The sequence below is a fragment of the Rhinolophus hipposideros genome (assembly GCF_964194185.1).
Source record: "Rhinolophus hipposideros genome assembly, chromosome: 26".
In the NCBI taxonomy this organism is placed as follows: Eukaryota; Metazoa; Chordata; class Mammalia; order Chiroptera; family Rhinolophidae; genus Rhinolophus; species Rhinolophus hipposideros.
This window is the reverse complement of record NC_138072.1, coordinates 18502297-18523571: the sequence shown is the minus strand read 5'-3', so window position 1 is coordinate 18523571 and position 21275 is coordinate 18502297. Positions and strand designations below refer to the sequence as shown.

Below are 21275 nucleotides of genomic sequence, written 5' to 3'. Positions count from 1 at the left end.
CTTCAAAAAAAGAATGACTTTACTACATTAAGTTACTGGTTTATTTGCAAGTTATTTCTTATTTTTTGGTGTATCCCAGACAACTTTGGGAAAGAAAAAACCTGAATCCTCTCAAGAAAAATGCAAACATAGAAATATTATCCAATTTCAGTTTAAAATCCTGATAGGGAATATCAGGATATTTTATAGCAAGCCAGGATACGTGGTTACATTCAATCTATCTTTTTTCCTGTCTAAAAACACTGAAAATCTATGAATATTTTTTATTATTTATTAGGATTTCATACTGCTCTAAAGAAAACATTTTAGAAGACACAACTTTTTTCAGGTAGACCTGACCCATCTGATACATATACCAGCTGGATTCACTCAATAAATGTATTTTCATTGTGGAAAAAACTGCACCAACTCAAAAGACAATTCTAATAAAAATAAATATAAATGTTCCTGATAAGATAAAGTCAAACTGAAAAACATAACTTTTTGTTATAATAGGAAGAATGATGATTTTCCATAGAAGGCAGAGTCACGGCCCAAATGGACCTGAGCACAGCGGTTTTCCAACATGTGACACACACAAAAAGGAAAAGAATTAGAAGCCAGAAGGATACCAGACATTTTCAAAGACATATACTGCATCACCTTAGAAATTATGCATGTTACTAAGAACCAATGACACAAAGAGAAATAAGACACAGCGTTAAGAGGTAACCTAATTTAGTGGGCTCAATTTAGTCAGATTATCTGTATTTCACTTAATCATTCCAAGTTTTCTTCATTCCTTCTGTGATAAAATTAAACTAAATCAAGCTCTGCAGTGTTTGCTATCGTTTGAACAAGACTACAAAGAGCAGTAAATCAGCATTAGCTAGATTCTCACCTTCACCTCAATTTCTACAAAACTATCATTTGATAAGTATCATTTATACTTGGCATATATAACCACGTCTTGATATATAATTTGTCTATGTCCTGGCTCTCAAACTGGAGTGAGCTTACTAAGACAAAAACTGTTCCTTGTATTTCATTACATTTCCTTTGTGATACACACTATTAGATATTCTTTAAGGACTGATAACACATAAAAATACTTTCTGGTATTATGAAGACAGTAATACCTCTTTCACATGTGGCCAAAACAATTTTAAAGAGTAAGATATGCTTCATTTAAGCATTTTCAAATTAATGGTTGAAGCACCTCCTAATTTAGAGTAAGAGATGATGATGATGGTGATGATGGTGACGACAGCTAACACCAGTATGTGCTTCCCATGTGTCAGGCATAGTTCCAAGCACTCTACATTCATCACCTTATTTGAACCTCACAACTATCCTATGAGATATTATGTTCCTCATTTGACAGCTCAGAAAATTGAGGCACAGAAAGGCTAAATAGTTTTCCTAAGGTCCAACAGCTGGTACACAGCAAAGCAAAGACCAGACCCTGAGCAGACTGATTGGAGTGTGGCTCACAGACTCATGCTCTGACCTTTCCCTGCGTGATGTTACTACAAACCACTGGCTGGTTAGCTCAAAACAATCTGTCACTGAACTGAACTGGGATAAACTTGGCCTTTTAAACTAGTATGATTTAGCAGGTGATACCCTGGCCATTTGTACCAGCCCCTGACTGAGTCAAATCTGACCACACGCCTATACCTGCCCAAGAGTGAGTGGCACGGCATCCTGTGTGTGAGTGCGCCCAATTTTGATGATCTGGGCAAACTCCCTGGATTTTGCCTCGAGAGCATCATGGAGCTTCTGGAGTCCAGGCAGCAGTACTTTGTGAACTTCCAGGGCAGCAGCAATGTGCATGGCGGTTGGGAAAGTATCATTTGAGCTCTGTTGGAAATTTTTCAAAAGAAATATAAAATATTAAATCAGAGGCAACAAAAACCAAACTTGAAATGTCTCAATTAAAAATCTCACTAAATGACTACTTATAAATCAGCATGGTTAGTACTTAATTACATTTCTGTGTGGCAAGTCATAGGTCCCTCAGCATCAAAGAAAGAGCAACCTGGTTTCCTTTATGGAATGTACTTAGAACTGTAGTGTGTGTGTGTATATATATATATATCACCTACAATGAATATATATTATTATATCCAGCAAGAAATAGAGAAGTACAATTAACAGTGCCTGTAAGGATAGCAATAAAATAGCTTACAGTTATACAGTGCATAGTCTTTTATAAACATTTCTTTATTTATTAAACTTGAGGAAAATTCTATGAGGTAAGTCACCACTTTCAAAATGGGAAACCCTAGCTGTCAAAGAAATTATATGAATTGCCAAAATATTCAGGACTAGCAGAACTGGGATCTGACCAGGTAGTCTAAACTCTATGCTTTTTCCTCAATTGTAACTCTGTACTTTTAAATTATGATGCTATTTAAAAACACATTCATTATTTGTTTTTCCAACTTTTCATTATGAAAAATGTCAAACTGCTTACAAAAGTAGGATAAATGATATAATGAACATTTGTATACCTTTCACTAAAATTCAAATAATTGTCAGCATATAGTCAATCTTGTTTCATCTATAAATACACCTCATTCTTCCACCTGACCATATACACTGAATTATTCTGAAGCAGATTTCAGATTTCAGTACGTATAAAAGATAAATTCATTTTTAAAAGCACTCATTGGGTTTGAAAAATCCTTCATACAATGAATTTATGTGAAAAAAAAAACTCCTTAATACTTAAAAATATATTAAATTACACTTAGTACCCTGATCTTAGTTTCTAAATGTCATTTTTCTAATAAGATTCTCTAAGAGTTCCTTGGAAAAATGGGTGGTTATGGGGGCCAGGGCAGAGAAAATACAACACGATGAACCTGGAGTGTCATGCAGTGTAAAAAAGTAAATAAATTGTTTTTCTTTTTTTTAAAAGGATGATGGCATGTCCACAGTACACAGGAGCCAAAAGATAGAGCACCCAAAACTGGAAAACTCTGGGCAACAACATAAATAACAAAACTATTGGATTATAATCCCAAGAATAAAATATTCATGAATCCATACTGATATAAATGATTGAATGTACAAATGTTGGGAGAGGACAAATCTTCTTTATAGAAAATATTTAATTAATATAGGAAAAATGAGAGGAATAGGAAATCACTACTATAACACAATTGGAATTGCTTTTAGGCAAGATCCACTGATGAATGCTAAAATTCATGGATAAAGTTTAAGGAGAAAGAGGACATTTGCATAACCTCAAAGTTATCTATTAATTCTGTAGTGATTTTAACACATGTCCAAAAGTTTCTTGACATTTCCTCCCTGCAGGAAGTGACGCTTAAGTGTAGAGCCTGGCGTACAGGCAGGTCTCGGTGACTCACTTCTAACAGAGAATGGGAGGTGGAGAGACCTGGCAGACACCGTCTTCATCATGTGATTAAAGTTAACGTCACCAGTACTGGTAGTTACTGGTATGTTGTAATCGTGTACCCGTGATGTGATACAATGAGAAGAGCTCTTCGCTTCTCTAATCATCATCTCAAAAGTCCATAGTTTCAGTCTAATCATGAGAAAAAATCAGACAAACCCAAACTGAGGGACATTCTACAAAATACCTGATCACTACTTTCAAAAGTGACAAAAAACAGACTGTCACAAATTGGAGGAGACTAAAGGGATGTGACTAAATGCAATGTGTAGTCTTGACTGGATTCTGGAAGAGAAAAGGACTTTGGTAGAAAACTAGAGAAATCCTAGTAAAGTCTATTTAGTTATGAATATTGTACCAGTGTCAATTTCTTGGTGTGATAAATGTACCAGAGTTACATAAAATGTTTAAGATTAAGGGAAGCTGGGTGGAGGATGGACAGGAACTCTTTAAAGTATCCTTGCAATTCTTTAAGAAATTTAAACTATTTAAAAACCAAGAGATAAAAAAAATAAAACAAAAATATCCATATGTACTAAATTCAGGTGTGCTAAAAGTGATTTTTTTTCCCTAAAAGTGATACGAAGTTTAAGACATTAGACCCAAGACTCCTGAAAGAGATAAGAAGAACACATAAGTCCTTTCCATTAAGGAATATAAGCAGAATGAACCCTCCTTGCCAAAAAGCTAACACCTGTGTGACAAAACAAATCTCAGGTATTCTTTTCAATTTATAACAAAGAAAAGTGGAGATAAAATACTGACCTGGCTTTTATTAACATGATCGTTGGGATGCACTGGTTTCTTGCTACCAAGTTCACCTCCTAGCATTTCAATTGCTCTATTGCTAATGACTTCATTTACATTCATATTTGTCTGCGTTCCTGATCCAGTCTGCCACACCACAAGAGGGAAATGATCGTTTAATTTACCTTCAGCTACCTGCAGAACAAAATGTTAAAAAAAGGTAAATTTTAAAATAAGAATATTTAGCTATTTTAATCAAGTCCGATTGAGCTGGCCTCATTTATAGTACTGTTTTAAAGATGTTCACTTTTTTAATATGCTAAATGACTTAGTGATGGTGCCACACAGTTCGTGGTTGTCCATCCAGCAAATCTAAGCTTCTGCCGCATTGCTCATTCCACCCACTACATTAAAAAGGGAAAGATCATTGTGCGTGGCATAACAATTTCACTGATTCCAAATGAAAACGGAATCAAAGCCACCTTTGTTCTGTTTCTCCAACTGTCTCCTCTACTATCATCCAGATAGAGCACCTGTTAAGGCTGGCAAACTGTTTAGTCTTTAGATACATTTACTGTTGTTCAGCAGGAATGTCCAACAGATGTCATAGCTGGAGTCAGCATGATAACAAACTGCTGACTTGAAAGTGTGAGTACACTAATAGCTACTTCACCACACAGATGTCCAATGAGGAGCGACAGCCAAGCACAGAGACAAACACAGTCCAGATTTGTTCCTATTTTTGTCATATTTTTATACTTTCAATTAATGTGTTAGTTTTGGATTGTCAACTATCTAAAAGAGTGGGTGCTTAACTTCATCTTCTGAAATGATTTCAGCTATAAAAAAATTATCATGCACTTTAGAAATCTATTGCCTTAAACAACTGGTTCACTTTGAAGTAAAACTTTTTTCCTAGTTATAAAAACACAGGTGATCAGTGTAGAAATTTTGAGAACTAAGAAAAGTATAGTCATCACAGTTCCATCCCTCAGAAATAATGACTACCAGCATTTTGGCATCTCCTTCCAGTCTCTACGCCAAGCAATGGAAGTGTATATGTATATATAAAAAGACACATTTTCTGTTCATTTTTTTCCTAAACAAAATTAGGATCATAAAACACATATATGTTGCTACCTTTCCCCCACCCTACTTCTTACATGGTAAGCTTGTTCTATGACATTCTTTAAAAAACTAATTTCTATGGCATCATAATATAACATAAGCAAGTGCTATGGTTGGATACTGCCTAATTTGTTATTATAGTACTGCAATGAACAACATTTTGTATAGACTTTTTATACTGTTATATCTGAATTCCTCCTTTAGATTTTTATTAGTGCATTAGTGAAATTACATTCTCCAACCTATTATGAAATCACTAACTAGTTTTTAAATGAATCATTTATACACAAAATAAATCAAATATGTAAATTTAAACAGTCACTCTTCAAAAAGTTTTCTTTAAACTATATAAAAGTGAAGAGAATCAAAAATAAGATCATCCACAAATTTTGCCACAGTATGTTAAGTACCATATTAATACCCTTCCCTACAACAACGCTGCCATCCTACCTTTTAATTTATTAACTCAAGAATTCATGGTGTCCCTTCCTCCTACCAGAGCTTATCATCAGGGGGATGACATGGGTCTGATGACATTAAGTAAACACACTTATCACCTCCTCCTACCTCATCTGCTGCCTTCATTATTGCATTAGCAATCTTTGGATCGAGACCATAATCTTGGTTTACTTCAGCAGCTGCTCGCTTCAAGATGCCAAAAGCTTTGATAACTGGGATCTAAAATCAATCAGAAAAAACACCTCAGATTCGCAATTTTAGTTAAGCAAGAAAGTTTAAGATCACTATTTTATGCTAGTGCAAAAATTGTATGTAAAACAACAACATAAGTAATACTATAACTCTAAAAGGATTAGGATATAAAGTTTATAGATAGGTATATAATAAACCAAGATTCACCATGTATCTATTTGTTTAGGAAGCCAAACAAAAGCAAATACATTGATTCTTTATGTACACGTGTGTATGCCACACACAAATATTCACACATATACAATGTATCACTCATCCTATTTTTATACCTTATAATGTATATGTGCTTATTTCATATTGCAAAAACAAATAGTACTTAATCATTTCACCAGCAATCACAATTATTTTTCCTCATTGGATTCCATGCTACATTATAATTTTTCCTTCTCTTAAAAAAAATAAAAATAGCATACAAAAAGAAAGAAAAGTAGCAAAATGCTATTGGGAAAACTGGACAGCCACACACAAAAGATTACACCACACACAAAAATTAACTCAAAATGGATTAAACTTGAGTGTAAGACCTAAAACCACGAAACTTCTAGGAGAAAACATATGAGGTAAGCTCCTTGACATCAGTCTTGGTGATGATTTTCTTTGGATTGCCTCCAAAAGCACAGGCTACGACAGCAAAAATAAACAAGCAAGAGCATCAAACTTAAAAGCTTCCACACAGAAAAGGAAGTCTTCAACAAAATAAATAAGCAAACTATTGAATGGGAAAAAAAATATTTGCAAATCATCTATCTAATCATCTAAGAAGATAATATCCAAAATAAAAAACTTATACAACTCAAGAGCAAAAAACAAACAATCTGATCAAAACAGGGGGAGATGATCTGAATAGACATTTTCCCGAAAAAGACAAACAAATGGCCAAAAGGCACAAGATAAGATGCTCAGCATCACTAATCATCAGAGAAATACAAATCAAAACCACAATGAGATAGCACCTCACAGTTGTTAGAATGGCTATTATCAAAAACACAAGAAATAACAAGTGCTGGCGAGGATGAGGAGAAAAGGGAACACTTGTGCACTGTTGGTGGGAGTATAAATTAGTGTGCCCACCATGGAAAACAGTTTGGAGGATCCTCAAAAAATTAAAAATAGAACTACCATATAATCCAGTAATTCCACTTCTGGGTATCTGAAAAAATAAAAGCATTAATTTGAAAAGATATATACAACCCGGTGTTCACTGTAGCATTACTTACAATAGCCAAGATATGGAAACAACCTAAGTGTCCATCAATGGATGAATGGATAAAAAAGATGTGGTGTATACATACAATGGAGTACTACTCAGCTATAAAAAAGAATGAAATATTGCCATTTGCCACATGATAGACCTTAGAGCATTATGCTAAGTGAAGTAAATCAGAAAGAGAAAGACAAACATCTTATAATCTCACTTATGTGGGGAACCTAAAAAACGTAACAAACAAAAACCCAAGCTCATAGATACAGAAGACAGATTGGTGGTTGCTGAGTGAAGGAGTGAAAGGTGGGTAAAGTGGACGAGGGGGTCAAATGCACAAACTTCCAGATACAAAATAAACCATCAAAGGGACGTAATGTACAGTATAGTGACTGTAGTTAATAATGCTATATTGCACATTTCAAAGTTGCTGAGATATTAAGTCATCAAAAAAAAGAACAACACATTTTTGTAATTATGTATGGTGATGAATATTCACTAGACTTATTGTGGTGATCATTCTACAATGTGTACAAATATTGAATCATTATGTTGTACATGTTACACTAATATGTTATCTCTCAATTGTATAATAAATAAATAAATATCTGCCAATTAGAATGAAATAAAGTTACTGAATGGGTATCAAGCCAAAAAACAATTTTCTAATTAGTGAAGCCTTGATATTCAATAAGTCACTGGAAATTTCTCTCGGAAGAATTTTTTTTAAACCTAGAGTTCTAAAGATGACAGCTTCTGATATATATAATCAGATTTCAACTACTTTAGTTTGCAAAGCTTTTCACTTCCTACCCCAAATCACCTTACCAAATTTGAAAGGATAAATTGAGTAACTTATGATGAGGTTTCAATGAAATGATACATACTTTTGGTAAGATAAATAATGTGTTCCTGTCAAAATGAATAATACAGTTTGTAGTATAGATCCCATACCTGGTTTAAATGGGAAAAGAGCAGAAGGAGAGAAGGGTAAGGAAGAGGGTAATAAATTTACAAAAGAGATGCTGCAGTTCTCATAGGGAAATGAAATGGAAAAACAAAAAAGAGTAACGAATAAGACATTAGGCCAAAGAGACGATAAACCAAGGCACAAACAGAAAAGGAAATAAAAACAGAACATGTATTTTTTTTTTCATTTTAAAAAATGAAAAGTAAAACATTGTAAGTGTTTTACCCAAATGAAATGGAGACAAATGGCACATAGGATTAGAAACTTAAAAACTTTAAACATGAAAACAAATGAGAATGTAAATTTCACAGAACACTGCAGTGGTGGGTTAAGCCACTGCCAAAATCATAAGCAAATGTCAATCAGCCCTGGCCACCTGAAGGGAGTGACTGACCCAGGTCTGTGGACCCTACAAAGGAAAAGAGGTCACAGCAGACAGTTCCACTGAACACTATTAAAATTAAATGGTAAAATGTATCACTAGAGAAAAAAAAGTCTCATTATTCTTAATTTACTCCCATTCGAAGTTCATAACCATATTTAATTTTGTTTTCCTTTGAACCTCAGGTACAAAGGGTTGGGTGTACTCATACTACTCAGCTGCGAGCACACATAGCCTGTTTAGTATTGAATGAAGTTCAGGAAATTAATCCAGATGAAGGCAAATGTGACAATACGGATACCCCACGTGCCCATCTTTCTCAGACAAAGAACAGCTCTCCTGTCCCTGGAGCAGCAGTAATCACGCACCCCCAGACTCACATACTTTGCAGGTTCAAGCAGCAAACTCAAAACATGCACCAATATGGGATAGGACTGACCTCCCTAGTCCCACAAATTGAACTAGATGAGAATGTTCTTGGATCAGTTGCTACCCTGTGTCATCCAACCATGTCATCTGAGCCTGTGTTCGTTTACCTGACCACCAAGCTGGCCAAAGGTAGCAATAACAAAGAGATTTTCTTCAAAGAAGACACAGTTGCCGACTGTAAAATTGTATGACCATGTCAAGATTCAGTCTTGAAGGCTTAGGAATGAGCTAAACTATGAAAGCTACAATGACTGCAAAATAACAAGTGTATTTAGAAGGTAACTGTTAAACAATATCTCACCAGATGAAGCCTGGCTTTTTTTAGGTTTCCTAGCCTATGCTGCAGTCCTGCACGGACTATTTCTCATACTCTAGCTGGGCTCCAGTAGGACATGTAATGTATTTCATTAATGCTTTTCACACTTTAACGTCTCTGAAATCAAGATGAGTCTTACGAACAATGACATCTCATGACTGGCAGCCCTTTTCTTTCTTAGTGGTACATATTGGTGTATCCTCTAATTGATGTCGTCCGTAGATTTAAAGAAATATGGCAGAAAAAATTCTCATCATTAAGTCATTCATGTGGCACTGAACAAATACACACTATTAAATGCCAGGCATGATAAAGAATAATAGCTTTAGGTATTTGTGTATACTTTTTTGGAAATTGATACCAAAGTAGATAGAAAGTATAATATAAAAAAAACTATTTTCTTTTAAATCAATTTTTAAAAACCAGTGTGAATCAGTAAAAAATAAATAAAATTTAAGTATTGAAATGAAAAACATTTACACACTGTAAAATCTTAGTGAAAAGCTGAAAAATCCCAGCAAGAATAAAAAGACAAACAAGTTAGCTCTATCAAATAAAAATCCAAAACATTCAAAGGCACAGCTCAAAATGGTATACTGAACTTCAAAAACTTCTTTGATATTTTAATGAAAGAGAAACATCTTATTACTCACAAAGTTCTCTAATAACTACATTTTAACTCTATCCAGTATTTATTTATAAAATGAAGTACTCATTTGAACAAAGACTAGTTCATCCAGATAAGCCAATATTCCCACAAAATCCACTTACTGGCATGCGTTCCGTCACACCTCCAATCTTAAAGTTCATGGTGGACCTCACAGTCTGGGCGCCATAATACTTATCGTTTGGGACCTTGAGTTCACCAAAGGTATCATATTCTATCCGAAAGGAATTTTGGCTAGCCTAAAGATAAAGATAAGGCACTGTTACAGCTTGAAAAGAAATCAAGTCTCAAAAGCAATAACATCCTATCAGCTGTAAGGGAAAAGAAACCTTCATAAGTCCCACAAAGACAAAATCTTCCATTTTGATTCTCATTCTGCTCCCCTCCTCCAGCTCTTTTCTTGAGAAATTTCAGTCACAAATTTATTAATATAGATGTTAAAGGCAGATTACAGAATTCATACACTACACAGATAGCAAATACCATAGCAAATACAAAGAAATAGATAGCAAATACAAATACAAAGATAGCAAATACAAAGAAAGCCTTTGAAGCAAAAATAATCTTTTCCAATTTAGGAGTTTGCCTATTGTCGGACAAGCTTTGGCCAAGTTAATGTACTTAGCTTAATGCTTATTTTACTGGGAACTTTAAAAAATGGCCTGAGAATGATACTTTAACATTTAAAAATATTACATATTTAAACAAAGCTTAGCCGTCGTCTTCAAATGCTATGTATGAGAGATAACTTAGTGCAGTATGGGTACTCCAGACTTTGCTGTGTTACACCTTCCTCAAGTCAGCTTTTCTCATTTACAAATTAAAGTAAATGTACAGATAAGGGCAGGTGGGTTAAGTCAGTTCTTAATCTTTTCGGGGTGATGGAACCCTTTGGGAACATGAAGAAAGCTATGGAGCCTCTTTCTATAAACATGAATGTAAATACACATAAGCAAAATCTTACATATGATTTTAGGGAGTTTATATCTTGAAGCCAATCCATCACCCAGAATAAGACCCCAAAGTCCCTTTTATGCAGAACCTAGGATTCTACCAAGAACATCTACTTACACTAATAAAAAAAAGTCAATAACTGCTCAAAAATATAACACTGCAAAAATTTTTACTATAAAACACTAGAAATTTGGAATTTACACATGATACTTTATATTAAGCCTACATTTCAAGCATATAATGCAAATGCAGTTCAGGGAAATACTCAGAGCTCTAATTAATGTTCATCTTACATTAATTATGAATTAAACATGGTCAATGATTCGAAAGATTTAAAAATCCAGGCCAAGTAATCTTTTTTAAGGAAACAGTCCTTTGACAAGGAAAACCTTAATCTGTAGTTATGGGACTTGATTTACAAAACCCTGTATATGTTATAAAGACTTTTAAATTGCACGAAAACAAAAATATCATTGTATCTAGGCAGAAATATAACTAGTGAGACACATTTTTTTCCATGTCGAAAAGTCTGCTGAGGACTGGCCTAAGACAATAAGGAGAAGCTAATAAAAATAGTCATATCCTGGCATTTACTGTGCTAGGTGGCCAACACTTTACACGCATTATTATTTGACATTCACAACCACGCTAGGGGTTTTACTATTACCATCCCACTTTAAAGAAGGAGACACTGAGGCTCGGAGCGATTAAACAATCTCAGCAGATCACCCAGATAGAAAGGGGGACTGAAACACTCAAAACTGGACTGTTGGATTCCAAACCTGCTTGGATCCACTTTTTTATCATCACTTCGTAAACCAAGAAACAGAGGGAGTCACTCTAAATCAGCCCCCAACAAGCCCTTGAATTGTACCCCTACCTTGTAGATAAAAGGAGCTTTTATAGATTTTTCTCTAACATAGCTTGTTACATTGACACCACTGTAACATAGCTTGTTACACTGAGATTTTTCTCTAACATAGCTTGGTTACATTGACACCACTGTATACCAACCTGCCTCTTACTCTGTAAACCAAAAGCAGCTGGGTTCTAACTTTCAAATGCACAAATAAAAACATTTTGCATTATGATCTTTCTTTTAGATGTTCTAAGTAAATATCCTTATATGTCAAAATATACTTGGTCCAACACTAGCAACAGCAGCAGTGGCACTGGACAATGAACTAGGTTCTTCTTCCCCATCATTCTGTTACGAGACAGCAACAAGATGCTGGCAACAAAGGAGGGAGACTGGTTTCCCTAAGCCATTTGTGCGATCAGGTTCCATTCCTCAAATTTATGTTATCGCTTTGTGTGTTCAAAATTATTAAAATTTCACCACAAAACAGCAATAACTTTGTCCCCTAAATAACAGGTTGCCATGATAAAACTCAGATGCATTCAAAGTTACTTGGAAAGATCTTGATGAATACATTTTAGCTATTTTCTTCAGCTTAAACCTTAAAAAAAATTTTAATTCTAAATCAAGAAACAACAGCCTCAATCAAATTCTAGAATCTTGACAACGATCATTTAAAAAGTATAGAAGTCAATTGTAGCTGAAATCACAATTTGTAGAACAGAAAATGAAGCAATGCTATAAAACACTCTGGACGTCACCAGGAATTAGAGAAAAACTGTCACAGCAGGCTCTGCCTATGTGAGGTTGGCACCCATTAGATGAACATATACGAGCATATATGGATAGAGGAATGATGAATCAGGTAACTTAGCCAAACCTCTTCAAAACGCTCTACACAGTGACCCACAGAAAACTTTATATCGTGATTCTGCACATAAACACACGTGCATACGCATACAAACCTAAAGCAAAAACTTTATGAAACAATATATGTTAGGCACTGATGGTTTCTATTCTATGCTAGTCTATGCTGCCCCAAAAAAAAAAAAAAAAAAAAAAAAAATCTCCCCATGCACTAATGAGTCCACCTGAGGTTTGGAAAGCACTTGCGTGGTTTTCAGAATCTTCCCTCATTGTCCTGTATATTACTTTTTCCCATTGGCTTGGGCAAAAAGAGGGATGCTCACCTAATAAAAAAATTAGCAGTGCTTTTAATGGAAACTGAAGTGATGAATGACATCTCTTAAATATAAATTTTTCATTCATATAGTATATTCCATTGTTTAAAAAAAAACACTATTTTTTCTTAAAACCATGTCTTCATTCCCCATACTTCAAAGAGCAGAATTTCAGGGAGAAGGTGGTTTACACTTTTGGGATTAACACTATGACTTCAAAAGTTTAACCAGCTAGGCATGGGGAAGGCCCAGAGGCATGATTTCATTCCTGGGATCTGCATGTTCACTCACAATCACTTCCCCTCCTGGAGAAGCATGAATGGATAATGTGTTCACTGCAGTATGATTACGATTAAGCCGTAGAAATACTAAATACTATTAGCAGCCACTAACCCCAGGAATCTCAGTAATTGATGAGATCATCTCAAAATTTGCATGCCAATTTAAACTGGAAAAGTCAGCAAAAAAATATAGGCCTTGGGCCTATCAGATGTCCCCATGCATGTGCATGTGTAAGATAACCTTTAAACCATCTCCTAAAGAAAAGGAAAAATGCTTTTCAGATTCTCAGTCTAAGGTGGCTTAGCAGACTATTTCAGTGTTCAAAAAAATCCAAATCATTTCTCACGCATAAAGGCTCTCCAGATAAAAATCCAAAATTTGACTTCTGTTTGGGTTTTCATTTTCTTTCTAAAAAAGTCTTTCTGGTCTTAAAATATCGGTTGACCATTAAGTCTTGAAATACTGACAAATATATACTATACAATAAATAGTTTATTGATATTACATTGCAATATAAAACATTATGTTTCCAGACATTATGACCATACTGAAGATCACTCAAGAAATAAAGAAAAGTGACTCTAACAAATGGAAGTTCTCCCTATCCACATGCTACCAAGGTAATATCATGGCTTGTCTCCATTATATAGCCCACTCCACTGCACTTTTTCTCCTCAGTAGCATTTACCATGCTGTAATTACTTTTGTGTGACTTCTTTGCTTCTTTAACTGCATTGCTTCTTTAATCTGCCCCAGCAGTCTAAACTCTATGCCCCCAGCAACTGTCTTATTCCCAGGGCCCAATACACAGCAGCATTCATAAATGTTTTCTTCCTATTGGATGACCTTAATGTGTTCTTTCAGATAAATGGTAACTTAGGGCATCTAGGGTTATGTGAATTTCTCAACACTAGCAACAAGAAAAACTTGTAATAAAAATCAACACAGAGATTTTTGGAGCTGAGATTAGAGGGCAAAGATGTATTCAGAATAATGAGAAAAAAATCCACATCTGATGTTAGCTAAGATTACAACCTTAAAAGCCAGGCAGTGCTATTTTTTGATACTTGCATCAATGGGATAGATTCAGTTCTTCCATCTCCTATTCCCTTTAAAAACACAATTAATTAATTAATTAATTAATTAATTTAAAAGGCTCTGAAGTGCACTAAAATTATTAGAGCAGGGTGTCCCAAAAGTATAAAGCATTCCTGATTTTGTAGTTTCAGGTATAGTGAATAGCACCAAATTATCTTAAAGTTTATAGTCGAGAAAACGTCTTGGCCTTTGAAATATCCTAGATGGGAGCATTTAGTTAATGAGCCCTTAGCACATGCCAACCTTGGTCAAAGTATTTTCACGGGTGCAGTGCTGCTCAGCGGCTGTAATGATTTTCATTTTACATGCGGAAACTGAGGCACGGACACAACTGGCCCCAAATCCCCACCTTGAGTAGCAGAGTAGGGTTAGCAATCACAGCGTTGATTACAACGCTCATAGCACAGCACAGTGAAGAGTGATGAGCTGGAACTCTTCCTAAACTATCATTTATTTTCCCAATTTTTCCCAGCAATATACATGTGTACGTGCGTCTTGCTTGTTAAAGCCCGAAATACAGAAGGTGACGCTCTCCAGAGCAGAGACCTGTGTAAGTCAGCATCTCATAACCTGGACTGGGGCCTTTAGGCTCCTTAGTGGTCTTTCCGAATAAAATACTAATTCAGCTACAGTTAGTATTTAGTTCGTATATAGTGAGGTCCTGTCCAACCGCCTCTAACATGCTTCAGGATACCCGGGCCACGGCCACAAGTTTCAGGGTTTTACAAAAGTTCAGTGGGGGTACACCACCTGCAGCCTAACGAACTCAAGAGGCAATTCCCTGAGAAGTAAACTCTCGTAGGTTCCTAAGAACCGTCAACCCCCCCGGACCGGAAAGCACTTGGCTGCAGCGTGGGGACCCACGAAGCCCGAGTTCGGAGGCCACTAGATGAGCGCTGGGCCGGCGGGGCCCTGCTAAGGGGCTGGGGCGGGAGCTGCCCGGGGCCCCGCCCCCTCCTGGCCCTGAAGACAGCAACCCAGGGCGGGGGGCCCGCGCATCGCAGCAACACAGCAGTCAGGCTCGTCCCGGTCGTGGGGCTCCCGGAGAGGGGCCGGGAGCAGGACCCCCGCCGCCAGCCGCCTCCCTTGCACAAGCGCTCAACCCGCGCGGAAGCTCCTTCCCCGCTCGAGAGAGGGTGGCGCGGGCCGAGGGGGCCGCCACGCCGCGCACGCGCGCAGCCCACGGCAGGGCCCGGCCAGGACGCCCGCGGGCGCCTGGGCCGGCGCGCCGGAAGGCTGAAGGTCACCGCGGGGAGGCTGGGGTACGCGAGGCTCGCGCTCACCATTCGAGCGGCGGTCGAGAGCCGGAATGGGAGGGCGACCTCGCCACCTAGGCCCGGAGCCGAGGCTGAGGATGGAGCCCGCACGAGCCGACGCGAGCGCGCGAGGAGTCGGAGTGCACGGTGGTACATGGTGCGGCAGCAGCTAGGGGAGAATTTTTTGAGCGGCGGTAGCCACGCCTCCGCGCCTGCTGTCAGAACCCGTCCTGCCCACCAGACTCGCTCTTATCCAATCAACAGCCTCAAACTGATCGCGGGGGGCGGAACCAACCATGAATGGCCAGTCAGGAGTGAGGGGGCGGGCTTAACTTCCTTGCAGAGAGGATGTTTGAAGCCCTGGGATTCACGGGAAACTAGTGAGAAGGGAATCATGGGAAAGGAGGGTCCGCTTATTCTTTCGAATCCCCAATCCCGCCCCCGAAACCCAGTGGTACAGGAATTTGAACGTGTGGGGCTGCCGTGCATCGTTGCAGATTCACAAACGAATGGCCCCAGGATTGAATGGAAGAAGATTCAAGAAGCCCAAACCACATGTGTGTGTGTTTCGACCACAAAATACAGGGAGATTTGTTTTGGCAGGTCGTGCAGAACTAGTGGCGGAAATCTCTCTCAAAGATCGGGAATGCAACCTGGACAGGCTCAGCGCTTCATCGCTGTGAGGTGGTTGCTTGAAAAGACCACAAAGCAATGGACGAGACTGCCTTTGAGTTAACTGAGCACGGGAAGCCAGCCCCTGCCGTGTGCAGAGTACCAAGGGCTGCGCGGGAGGCCAGCCGGCGACAGTGCCCGGCGGAGGGCGCCCCTCCACCCGGCCCCTCCCCACCCACCTCATTACCAATGGTGTCTTAATGTTGCCGCTGCCAACAGGTTGCAGAGCCAACCCCAGGTTTCGACATTCCTCTTTTTTCTTAAACTCTGAAACAGGCACTCTGGTTTTCAGCACTGTTCACAAGAAGGACGCTGGGCAGTATTACGGCATGGCTCCCAACGACCAGGCTCTGCCAGGTGTGTGGAGCAAGAGATGGACGTTTGACCTGAATATCAGGTGGAATCAGTGGCCGGGTTCTGGCTGTCCTTGCTGTACTGGCCCTGATAACGGTGGGCATGCGCTGTGCATGCAGACGTGGTTGCTTCATCAACAATACACAGAAATAGGGAAAGTTACAAGAATCCAGGGGAGCCAGATGGCGTCAGTTAGGTCAGGACAGAGGAGGACGGTGACTTCAGACATAAGATCATTTGTGATGAAACCTGAAGATGTGGCTGAGAGCTCCTGCAATGCCTCTACTATAAGCTATCAAGAGCAGCCTTGAGTAAAGTGCATTTGGACAGAGCCAGACACTTGTGCAAAAGCTTTTTGTTTGGGCCAAAATTGAAATTGAGTCCTTTCTTGCTTTTTAACAAGCCACGTGAATAAAAGAATTTTCCTCAAGATGGGCACAGTCACGACAAGGAAAAGAAACTGAATGAGTTCCTTGAGGCTGATCCCCCATCTCTGGCCTGCCTCCCACCTGAGTGTTAGGGGGATTTTAAAGCTCTTGCTCACAGACTCTGCTTGGCTGGGCACCGTGGGCCTGGGAAGACAGTTTATTTGCCATTTGCTGTCATCAGCCAGGGGTGACCAGGTAGCTGTGTCACACTAATAGTGCAGGGCGTGGAAACATGAATCCCAGCGTGAAACCCTGCAGCTGCAGGGTTTGAATCAATGAATCCAGAAAGAGACTTTTCATGCAATGACCTTGTCTCACAGTGGCCTGCAGACAGCCCTGTACCATTTCTTAAAAGCTTTGTCAGTCAGGGTTGTACTGTCTATCCTGGAGAATCTTTTTGGATCAGCATTTTATAAAAACAGCCAAAGTCAGAAATTGCTTGTTGGAAGAAGGGGCCTTCTTACCTGCTTGTCCCTGGAGGGTTTCAGTCTTTAAGGAAAACCTATATCTGAAATGGTACTAAACTAACATTCTGCTTTTCAATGGGTGTTTATTTTATAAAATTTTACATTCTACATTTTTGCTTATGCCATCTTTACGTCAGACCATTGTTGCTTAGGAAACCTTTAAAAATTCCAGTTTAGTAATGTCAAAATCTATTTGCATCTCTCAAAAAAGAAATATAAGGAGCTCTTAAATTAACACTGAACCTCCTCTTCCTTAAATTACTAAAACTACCTGTGACCAAAGGCCACCCAGAAGCTCTTAGACATACACGTGCAAACCATGTTAATCAACTCACGGGTTGAGACATGTTCCCCAGTCTGAATGGGTACTGGCTACTAACTAAGGTTAGCCAGCATGTCCACTTTCACCTTTAATGCTCTGACTATGGCTTTGTGTTCTCATTAGCTTTAATATGTTGTTCATGGACCACAGTCCTTGGCTCAACCCAGGGCAGTTGTAAGGTAGACACTTCAGAAAAGGGGGATCTTCTCCGTTTGGCCATCCCAGGCTTTCAGTTCCTTGGGACACAGCTCTTTTGGGGTGTGGATGGCTCATGAAACATAGCAGGTACTGCTACTGGTTTTTCAATTCATTTTCCGTATTTGAGTATTTTGTAAGACTGTCCATGGCCAAAGGCAGTTTTGAAATCAAATCTGTCAACGATAGTATTTTTTAAAGCAAATGAATGCCACTATTCCTCTTTGCCATGAAGAAAACACTGGGACACTGCAGGTTCGGTCTCACTTCACAATAAACCTTATGTGATGATGGCAGCTGGCTCAGGCTTTTGAAGAGTACCAGGTAGTATTCTACCAGTTAGGGCAAAACTGCTGAGGAAAGGAAAGTGCCTGAATCAGAGACAGTTTTCTAATTTTGACTTTAAAGTTTTTATTTACCCAAGACACTGCTCCTTTATGGGGATATGGGAAACATCATCAAAAGCCTTGTCCTTCGGGAGCAGATGTTCTTAGCCTCAGACATGTTGCTGTGTTAACTAAAGACCTGAAGTGGTTTGAAGCAACGAGTGTCTCAAAGAATGCCTTGGATTCCATTGTGTGCTTAGAAGATGGTTTTTGTGTAAAAGAACGGAGTCAGTTGGGATTAAATTTTCAGTGTCTTAATTTTTTATACTTCAAGGTTTTTTAGTTGAAAACTTGAGACCTCTGTTGACTTTTCTTTTTTAAGTTATATGAAATATTTTGCCATGGGGTACTTGGCAGAGGTAATTGGCAACTCTTCATGGCTCCTATCTTCTGTTGCATTTGTGTCTTGAACGCTTAGAATTAAGACTATCCCTTCACCTTCACCTCCTCTTAGTAAAAAGGGGTACCTTCCCCCTTCTCTAATTGTTGGAAATCAACACTTTAGCCTCTATCTTGGTTGTCACAGTGTTAGAGTGGCCTTATTGCCTCCCTTCTTATGCCCTAAATCCTCCTACCCTAGTGACATGTGAACTGGGTCCAATGGGGAAAGACAAGTGAAATGTGGAGTCTGGGAATTAGTTCCCTATTGCTATAAAAATGTAGACAGAAAAGGAACGTTCCTGTTTTCAGATGTGAATGTGGCCAAACCTGAGACATGTACAATGCTGTTGTGGCCGTTGGTGTGGCCGTTGCTATACATAGATGTTACAGACTTGTACTAACACACCTACAAGTTGGTATTTGTTCAACCTCATTATGAAAGCCTTTTAAAAAAACAAAAATAAAATAAACTGTTGTGTGGAAGATGTTCATAGTTATAGGTGATTTTGGAATTTTTAGTATTTTGCATTTAGGTTTGCCAGGTGTTTTGCATTGATAATATATATGTTTTCAAACTAAAAGCATAATGTTTGAATCTAATAGGTGATAAAAATGGAGGAACTGATGTAAAATTGCATCTGAGCCACAATTTTATTTCATTTTGTCTCTTCTCCATTCTATTGCTTGGAACCAGATGACAGTTAATCAAGAAAAAGAACCATCAGATGACGTCCGAAAGTCAAAAGTCCAGGACCTGCAAAGCCAAGCTTTTAACCATTGGTTTCTGTCAAAACTCTCAGTAACATTGTTTGTTATTTTGTAGCTTGTGAATTTGACTCATTTATATTTAAAATACGAAAATTTAAATGATAGAGCATAATGGCTGAACTACAACCAAAACACTCCAGAAAACCACCTGAATTCTTTATGTCTCAGTATCTCCTCCCTTTGTCAACTAATGATTTGGAAGTTACTAAAATATTTGACGAAGAAGTGAAACCAAGGATTATTTAGAAGTTAGACATTCAGAATAAAAGAAAAAATTAAGAAGTGAAAAATAATGCAATGGTTTTAGGAAACAATGAACCACCAATCCCATGTTTACACTTTCCACCATTTAAGGCACACACACACACACACACACACACAAAACAAAATGAAAAAAAACACATTAAAGTTTAATATAAAGATAGTATTGTTAGTGTTGTCATTGGTTTGACAGGAAACTACAGAAAAAAACACATAACTGGAAACCAACAGATAGGATGGGTTCCAAACTAGACAATTTCATTGTTGTAGTTTTATTTCTCTTCTGTTCTCTTGGTCTTGCCCCTTTCTTTGTGAAAGCTTCATCTTCACTTGTGACAAGATGGCTGCAGCAATGGCAGACTTCAGATCTGCACATAATAACTATAAGAGAAAGAAAAAGAGTTCTCTCCAGACACTCTCCCAGAAAAATGAGAACGCTTTCCCAGCCCTTAGCAAACTTCTCTTAAAGTCTCATTGAGCCAAATCGAGTCATGTGACCCTTCCAAACCAATCATTGGCAAAGGGGGATGGGATAACCTAAATAAAATATTAAAATGCCATGTCCTATTAATGATATTTAAAATATTAATTATATTTAAACATTTTCTCTTTAAAAACTTATTTTTAAAAATTAGAGCTATGTTGCATGTACTGAACATAACATAGTAATTCAACTTTTTAAGAAATTTTCTTTCATATAAAATTCTTCATTTGCTTCTAATTTGACAGTGTTGCTCACTGAAATTTTTAAGGAGTAGATATAACTTATATGGACATAGTTACAAATACATGTTCAAATTATGTTTAAAAGTTCTTGCTTTCCTACGTTTTGATAGCACTGTACTTTTCTTCAGGATTCCTTTTTAGCTTTTTGCAACAGAAATATTGAATGATGTAAAACTTAGATCATAAATTACATCTTTTCCTCAGCAGTCATAGCTTTGCGCCCCATTTTTCATATTTCAGCTGAGTTTGCCACTCTCAAGGGACTTTCTGAGTGTAGTTTCAGGCTGGAATGAAGGTTTCTGAAGTGGTCTATAGTTGTACTGTGTCACTAAGACAGAAGCCTTTTAAATCTATTTTTCATTTTCATTTCCATTCAAAGTCGTCTATATCAGGAAGATCAAGATAAATTTACCTTTACTCTTTACACAAGGAGTGATGTGTGTAAATCCCTATTAATTGGCACCCTATGCACAGTTTATTCCAGGGCTATCTGATGGCTTCTTACAATGTTGGCACTCAGCTTTGTTTCCTGTTTAGCCCACCTCTTTCTGTGTCTCCAAGACCCATGAACCATCTCTGCCTTGTTTGCTGTTTTTCTTCATTCCTTGGGAATATTGCATACTGGCTTTACAGAACTTATAAAATTAATTTTTTTAAAGTTGAAACTGGTTGCTCTAACCTTGTTGTACTTAATTTTCTTGCCTTTTTAATTTCCTGGGACTTTTGTT

At 37.9% G+C, this 21275-nt stretch overlaps 1 protein-coding gene and 1 pseudogene across 2 annotated transcripts in view; one reads left to right on the top strand and one right to left on the bottom strand.

Moving 5' to 3' along the window:
- Nucleotides 1-15826, bottom strand: part of FH (fumarate hydratase) — a 31339-nt gene extending 15513 nt beyond the window's left edge. The window contains exons 1-5 of the mRNA XM_081039487.1: nt 15615-15826; nt 10062-10196; nt 5849-5959; nt 4172-4348; nt 1660-1842 (exon numbers count right to left, since the gene is read on the bottom strand). Of these exons, the coding sequence (XP_080895613.1) occupies nt 1660-1842; nt 4172-4348; nt 5849-5959; nt 10062-10196; nt 15615-15743 (735 nt within the window). The 5' untranslated portion in view covers nt 15744-15826. The remainder of the gene's footprint in view (nt 1-1659; nt 1843-4171; nt 4349-5848; nt 5960-10061; nt 10197-15614) is intronic.
- LOC308493325 (junctional adhesion molecule C-like) lies at nt 15742-16766 on the top strand (annotated as a pseudogene). Its single transcript has one exon. The product of its transcript is annotated as a junctional adhesion molecule C-like (transcript).
- The last annotated feature ends 4509 nt before the right edge of the window (nt 16767-21275 follow it).